Genomic DNA, 8,264 nt, shown 5'->3' with positions numbered 1-8,264 from the left:
ATCTACATAACTAGGTGAAGTGAAATGAAAACTAAACTTACAGCCTCTCACCTAGTTCTCAGGTCTAAGTCAGAGATCACTGAATGTGAGGCCATCCTGTCTTGAGAAAGGATACTGAAATTTTGCCACAGATATATTGTGAAAATCTTGCTTCACTATTTTCCTAAAGGAACTCAAGGCAATTTATACAGGTAAATGTTAATTAGAGAAAGACAGTACGCAGACTTTTCAGCAGTGTAAATTCTTCGACTTTGTCTAGTATCTATCAGATGACATGTTTGATAACGACTGACTTTTAGAAATTTGGCATTACTTTTCAGTCTGCATATTGTGGGATATGAAAATGTTCACGCACTTTTACCTCTACTGACTTCAATCACTATGTTTCTACTCTATGTTATCATATCCGTCTTTCTTTCAGTCCCAGGTTCTTTAATAGACATAGGATATCTCTAATTTTCTATTTCTTCTTATTTCAGTTTTGGCAAATTGAGTGTGTGTGCATGTATGTGTATACTTGTGTGATTGAGTGTATGTAATTAAATCTATCTTTTTTCCATCAATTTTCATATTTTGAGTCAAGGATTATTTATGATATCCTCTTAAAAATCTACTCACCCTTTCCCAAGATCTCCCAAAGTTGTATCTCATTGTAGAATCAGCTCAAAGTTCAGAATCTCCTCATTTAAATCAGATCCAAGTGAAGATTAGGATCTTCAAGTACGGTTCCATAAGCAAAGCTCTTTGAGTACAGCTTCTCTTGATTTATACTTGTGAAAAACTGAAGAAGCTAGATGTCTGTCTCTTACCCCGACTCCCCCATCATAAAGCAGTGAGTCGGGCAAAGGATAACTACTGTAGTCATTCCTATTTTAAAAAGTAGGAGATAAATGGCACAAAATGGTCTCTGGCCAACAGCAGTTCTGAAATCCAGCCAGACAAATGTCAGAAGTTCCTTGATCAAGTTTCAAGCCCTTGGAATTATTCTCCATTGGTTTTTGGCTTGGCCCTCTGACCTCTTGGTTCTGTTCTCTGAGTTCTTTCTTTTTCATGAAAGGTAATGTGGGTTTGCAGTGGAATGTTTTTTTCAGCCTCCTTTCAGCCTGGGGCTCTAAAGAATTATCTTTATTCTGTAATATCTCTGTCTCCCTCAGTCCTAGTATTCCAAAATCTTTATTGGTTATCTATTTGTTGGGTTACTAGCTGTCCAAAATAAATAAAATAAAAAATTAAAACAACAATCTTTCACTATCTCATAGATTCTGTGAGGATCTGGATGCAGCTTAGCTGGGTGCCTCTGATCAAATTTCTTTATAAAATTAGAGCAAGGTTGCTGGCTGGGTCTGTAGACTCAACAGCAGGATTGATTAGTTGGGAGGGATGCACTTACAGATTACTCACATGATTGGCATGACTGTTCTTCACTGGATGGGAAACATTTATGGAATGGGGTTTCTCCCGTGCCCCAGTGATCCGGACCTCCTCCACAGGGTCAATGCCCACTTCCAGGAGATCTATGTCACAGCCCTCACCCACCCCTCCTCTGCTCAGGCTGCATAACATCGGGGCCCTTTAGCAACCTCATCCCACCACCCTCATCTACACATTTCTCTTTTTTTTTTTTAGAATAAAATTCAGTCTTGGCTCCACTGGAGAATAGTTGGGAAGTTCTGTCACACATAGAAGCCCTGACCATGTGACTGCCTCTGAGGGAGAAGCAGCTGGGTTCTGAGTTCTTCAGGGGGGTTTTGATCCAGTCTGTGATGCTGTGGGTGGAGAGCTGCTGCACTGCTGACAGTAATAGTCTGCAGCATCTTCAGCCTCCACACTGCTGATCGTCAGAGAGTAAGAGGCTCCAGACTCATTGGCCCTGAAGTAAGCGGGGACCCCGGAGGCCAGGTTTGATGTGCTATAAACAAGGAGCTTTGGTGGGGCTCCCGGCTTCTGTTGGTACCAGTACAAGAATCTGCTGCGTACACTTGAGTTGCCCCTTCGTGTGACAGTGACTGTCTCTCCTTGGGAAACTGCTATGGAGGCTGAAGACCCGGTCTAGATGACTTCTGCACTGGATCCTTGGTTCACATTGGAAGATACATAAATAAAAAATTCAGAAGCAGTAACAGTTTCATAAATACAGTCATAATCTTCATTTAGGCAGAATTAGAAATAAACTCAATTTTTAAAACATTTGATTTTATCAATCATTCTGTAGACACACGGACTTTTATTGAGTTATTCTATCCTAAGTCATCCTTGCTGAGATCTGCATTTACATTTCCATGGAACCAGGATAAATTCTGTGTGTACGACTCCCTTTCTTCTTCTCTGTGACCCAGAGAAACAGGAGGCAGAAAAATTGAGCCTGGATTTCATTTCATCTTTTAGCATCTTTACATTCTTTTAATATTCTATTGGTATTTAAATTTCTATAAATAATATGCTCATAGAGATATTTAATGTAGAGAATTATTAAGCCTTTTGGGTCTTACTTTTTAAATACAGATTTTCTTAATATGAAAGATAGGGATTTACTCTCCTGAATCTTCCCTGTACACATTGACCAATGCCCCACATTGCCATTGTGGATTCCTCCCTATATAGTCATATAATGATTTTTAGTTTATTCAACTTACCGTAATTCTATTAGTGAGTGGATTTATAGTCATACTAAGATATGCATTTAACATTTAATATTTGAAAACAAACTATATTACATTGTGTATTCTGTAAATCCGTGGTTATAACTGTAGGTTTTCAACATTTTTGAAATCTGGCTTTTTACACCTAATGTTGTATAACTCACANAAAGGATACTGAAATTTTGCCACACATATATTATGAAAATCTTGCTTCAGTATTTTCCTAAAGGAACTCAAGGCAATTTATACAGATAAACGTTAATTAGAGAACGACAGTACCCAGACTTTTCAGCAGTGTAAATTCTTCGACTTTGTCTAGTGTCTGTCAAATGACATGTTTGATAACAACTGACTTTTAGAAATTTGGCATTACTTTTCAGTCTGCATATTGTGGGATATGAAAATGTTCATGCACTTTTACCTCTACTGACTTCAATCACTATGTTTCTACTCTGTGTTATCATAGCAGTCTTTCTTTCAGTCCCAGGTTCTTTAATAGACATAGGATATCTCAAATTTTCTATTTCTTCTTATTTCAGTTTTGACAAATTGAATGTGTGTGCATGTATGTGTATACTTGTGTGATTGAGTGTATGTAATTAAATCTATCTTTTTTCCATCAATTTTCATATTTTGAGTCAAGGATTATTTATGATATCCTCTTAAAAATCTACTCACCCTTTCCCAAGATCTCCCAAAGTTGTATCTCATTGTAGAATCAGCTCAAAGTTCAGAATCTCCTCATTTAAATCAGATCCAAGTGAAGATTAGGATCTTCAAGTACGGTTCCATAAGCAAAGCTCTTTGAGTACAGCTTCTCTTGATTTATACTTGTGAAAAACTGAAGAAGCTAGATGTCTGTCCCTCTCCCCCCTCCCCCCACATCATAAAGTAGTGAGTCAGGCAAAGGATAACTACTATAGTCATTCCTATTTTAAAAAGTAGGAGACAAATGGCACAAAAAGGTCTCTGGCCAACAGCAGTTCTGAAATCCAGCCAGACAAATGTCAGAAGTTCCTTGATAAAGTTTCAAGCCCTTGGAATTATTCTCCATTGGTTTTTGGCTTGGCCCTCTGACCTCTTGATTCTGTTCTCCGAGTTCTTTCTTTTTCATGAAAGGTAATGTGGGTTTGCAGTGGAATGTTTTTTTCAGCCTCCTTTCAGCCTGGGGCTCTAAAGAATTATCTTTATTCTGTAATATCTCTGTCTCCCTCAGCCCTAGCATTCCAAAATCTTTATTGGTTATCTATTGTTGGCTTACTAATTGTCAGAAAAAATTAAAACAACAATCTTTCACTATCTCATAGATTCTGTGAGGATCTGGATGCCTCTGATCAAATTTCTTTATAACATTACAGCAAGGTTGCTGGCTGGGGCAGTAGACTCAACAGAAGGATCGATTAGTTGGGAGGGATGCACTTAAAGATTACTCACATGATTGTTGGCATGACTGTTCTTCACTGGATGGGAAACATTTATGGAATGGGGTTTCCCCCATGCCTCAATGATCTGGACCTCCACCTCAGGGTCAATGCCCACTTCCAGGAGATGTATGTCACAGCCCTCACCCACCCCTCCTCTGCTCAGGCTGCCATAACATTGGGGCCCTTTAGCAACCTCATCCCACCACCCTCATCTACACATTTCTCCTTTTTTTGAGACTAAAATTCAGTCTTGGCTCCACTGGAGAATAGTTGGGAAGTTCTGTCACACATAGAAGCCCTGACCATGTGACTGCCTCTGAGGGAGAAGCAGCTGGGTTCTGAGTTCTTCATGGGGGTTTTGATCCAGTCTGTGATGCTGTGGGTGGAGAGCTGCTGCACTGCTGACAGTAATAGTCTGCAGCATCTTCAGCCTCCACACTGCTGATCGTCAGAGAGTAAGAGGCTCCAGACTCACTGCTCCTGAAGTAAGCGGGGACCCCGGAGGCCAGGTTTGATGTACTATAAACAAGGAGCTTTGGTGGGGCACCCGGCTTCTGTTGGTACCAGTACAAGAATCTGCTGCTTACACTTGAGCTGGCCCTTCAGGTGACGGTGACTGTCTCTCCTTGGGAAACTGCTATGGAGGTTGGAGACTGGGTCTAGATGACTTCTGCACTGGATCCTTGGTTCACATCAGAATATACATAAATAAAAAATTCAGAAGAGGTAACAGGTTCATAAATACAGTCATAATCTTCATTTAGGCAGAATTAGAAATAAACTCAATTTTTAAAACATTTGATTTTATCAATCATTCTGTAGATACCCGGACTTTTATTGAGTTATTCTATTTTAAGTCATCCTTCCTGAGATCTGCATTTACATTTCCATGGAACCAGGATAAATTCTGTGTACTGTTCCCTTTCTTCTTCTCTGTGACCCAGAGAAACAGGACACAGAAAAATTGAGCCTGGATTTCATTTCATCTTTTAGCATCTTTACATTCTTTTAATATTCTTTTGGTATTTAAATCTCCGTAAATAATATGCTCATAGAGATATTTAATGTAGAGATTTATTAAGTCTTTTGAGTCTTACTTTTTAAATACAGATTTTCTTAATATGAATGATAGGGATTTACTCTCCTGAAACTTCCCTTTACACATTGACCAACACCCCACATTCCCATTGTGGATTCCTCCCTATATGGTCATATCATGATTTTTAGTTTATTCAACTTACTGTGATTCTATTAGTGAGTGGATTTATAGTCACAATAAGATATGCATTTAACATTTAATATTTGAAAACAAACTATATTTCATTGTGTATGCTGTAAATCCATGGTTATAACTGTAGGTTTTCAACATTTTTGAAATCTTGCTTTTTATACCTAATGTTGTATAACTCACAAAAGTTTTAGATAAATGGTATGAAACTCAGCCTTCCTCTTAGCAGCTCACAAGTTTTCATAGGATGGAAATACCAAAATTTATTTAGATATCTCTTACTGATGAACATTCAGAATATTTCCATAGAAACTAATAACGTTTTTATTTCTATAAGTTATTTTCCCAGAAGTTGGATTAGGTCGACAAGTACACATATCTTAAAATTCACTATTAATAATCACAAATTGCTTTAGGAAAATCTGCAGCAATTCATATTTTCACAAAGAATGTATTAATTTTTTCCCCTGCATTCCTACCAGAAGAGGGAGGCATAAAGCTATAGAATATTTTTAAAATATTTAAAAGAAATGACAACTCTTTTTTTCCCCAAGGTTTTCAAGTAATAAAGCCTGTGTTTAATTTTCTATTTTTGCTTTTTCTACAACCTCCACAAGTTATAGGAAGTGTCAGAGAAAACATTAAAATATCATTTATATACATTTAGAATTAAAATGAGCCTTACACAAAATTGATTTGAATACAGTTAAATCATTTTAGAAAATTGCTTTACAAGAATTATGACATGTGTGTATATAAAAATTTATTTTTTGAGAAAAATTTATCATAAATTTATCCAAAATTTTGTCAAAACTTATACACTTAACAACTCAAGTAAAAGTAGCATCAGCAGAAAAATCTTTCTAAAAATTTAAAGCCATCAAAAATTATTTCCAATCTTGCATTTGCCAAGAGAGACTATCACTTTTAATTATACGTACAGAAAATTAAGTTGCTTAAAGTAGAAACTTTGATGATCTAGTAAATAAATGTCCAAAAAAATGCAAGCCAAAAAAATTCTATGATTGAGATATCACATTGACAAAGTATTACCCTACATTGTACAGACATATTGATGTATGAGATAAAACCATAACATTAAGCATTATTTTTTCCAATTTTTATAAGCTTATGTTGTTACTCAAGTTACTCTTACATTTAAAAAATAATACCTTTTTTAAGAAAACATTTTACAATTTAGTACCCTTAAAGATAGTTTTTCCTGTTCTTTGAACAATTAGCCCTGCTTTTAATTTTGCATAGAGGTCTGTAAAATATGTAGCTGATGCTGTATCCCAGTAATACCTACCATACACCTGCAAGGTTGAAGTTTGAAAAGTTCTTGCAAATGCTTTTTGTTTCATCAGCAAGGAATACTCTACTTCCGTTGTACCCATGCTCTTCTAGGGAAATAGAACTGGGCCATCATGAATAAAAAAGGCTACCTCACTTCACTTTAAACTGGCATTGCAATATAACTTCTTGATCTTCATCTCTTTTGACATAATGTTTAGCTGTAACTCTCAGTTTTCCACTTCTGGAACCTGCCTATATATACATAGACATAAGTATATATATTTAAACGTAGATTTATGGCATATAATTGGGAAGCTATTAATTCATTGTAGTCAAAATAAGATAAAATTTAAAAACATGAAAACAACTTTGAGAGTGTTAAGAAATTATAGTTCAGCAGAAAGAATATGTGTGTTTATATAAAAAAATAGAGGTGATTAATCAGGAAACCGAGTGTGCAGTGTTAAAGTGCTGCCCTTCTGAACTTGGGCTACATCATGAGTAAGAGAACAGGGTCCTGGTTGTGAGGCTCAAAGAGTGGCTAAAATTGGTGATGTCAGGAATATTGCCATGGAAGCCACCACTGGCAAGTTATTAAAGATCAGCACAGCAGATGGTGTAATACTGGAGTCTGCAGAATAATATGAGCTTGGTTGCAGAAAAGCAAAGGAGTTTTTTTCTTTTTCTTTTCTTTTCTTTTTTTTTAAAATCATAACCTTTTGAATACAAGCATAGCTGTGAAGGTAACACCATGCACAACACATGTGAAGTTTCACACTCTGTCATTTAAACACTGCCTTCCCCATCCCATTACCATGTACCGACTAATTTGCATATTTCTCCTATTTAGAACCCCTCAACATCTTAGAGGCTGTATAACATATGCTGTCAAACTGATTAGAAACTCAGTACCACCTGAAGGCTATGGGGTCCCAGGCTCCGCTCCTCAGCTTTCTACTCCTCTGGATCTCTGGTAAGAGAAACATTTCCTCTTCTTCACAGCATTAAGCCCTCTGAATCTCCATAAAATATTAAATTTTCACAAGAAACTGATTTGTAATCTCTTTAAATTTAATGCATTTGGTTTGTCTTTCTTATTTTTCTCCATAAACAGATACCAGGGCAGAAACGACACTCACACAGTCTCCAGCATTCATCTCAGCAGCTCTAGGAGACAAAGTCACCATTACCTGCAAAGCCAGCACAGACATTGATGATGATATGAGCTGGTATTATCTGAAACCAGGAGAAGCTCCTATGCTCATTATTAAAGGTGCTTCTACTCTCCATTCTGGGGTCCCATCCCGGTTCAGTGGCAGTGGGTATGGAACAGATTTTACTCTGACAATTAATGGCATAAAATCTGAGGATGCTGCATATTATTTTTGTGGACAAGATGATAATACACCTCTCACAGTGATACACCCTGTTACAAAAACCTCCACATGCTGTCGGTGGAATTGCCTCAGCTGCTACTGAACATATTGAATATGCGGAACTAGCCGACCATTTGGTTTCTGTAAGACCTCTCCATGTACATGTAACTCACTTCCTTTTTCTTTTTCTGTGGTTTCTGATGCCCCCCCCCAGCTGTGCCTGACGCACTTGCTATGACATAGACTATAACATCCTTTATCATGTAATCTCACTTTGAAGCAGAGGTAAATTCACACAACC

The 8,264-nt window shown here is 37.1% G+C and overlaps 2 gene segments (V, D, J or C); one reads left to right on the top strand and one right to left on the bottom strand.

Moving 5' to 3' along the window:
• Positions 1-4,410: 4,410 nt before the first annotated feature.
• On the bottom strand, positions 4,411-6,688 carry LOC103610618. The segment is given in 2 exon segments: positions 4,411-4,817; positions 6,601-6,688. Coding segments are annotated over 2 exon segments (495 nt in total).
• An 823-nt stretch (positions 6,689-7,511) lies between these two features.
• LOC103610617 lies at positions 7,512-8,066 on the top strand. The segment is given in 2 exon segments: positions 7,512-7,560; positions 7,702-8,066. Coding segments are annotated over 2 exon segments (414 nt in total).
• The last annotated feature ends 198 nt before the right edge of the window (positions 8,067-8,264 follow it).

Source organism: Galeopterus variegatus, unplaced genomic scaffold, assembly GCF_000696425.1.
Source record: "Galeopterus variegatus unplaced genomic scaffold, G_variegatus-3.0.2 Scaffold11420, whole genome shotgun sequence".
Taxonomy (NCBI): domain Eukaryota; kingdom Metazoa; phylum Chordata; class Mammalia; order Dermoptera; family Cynocephalidae; genus Galeopterus; species Galeopterus variegatus.
This window is presented reverse-complemented; position numbering and strand designations above follow the sequence as displayed.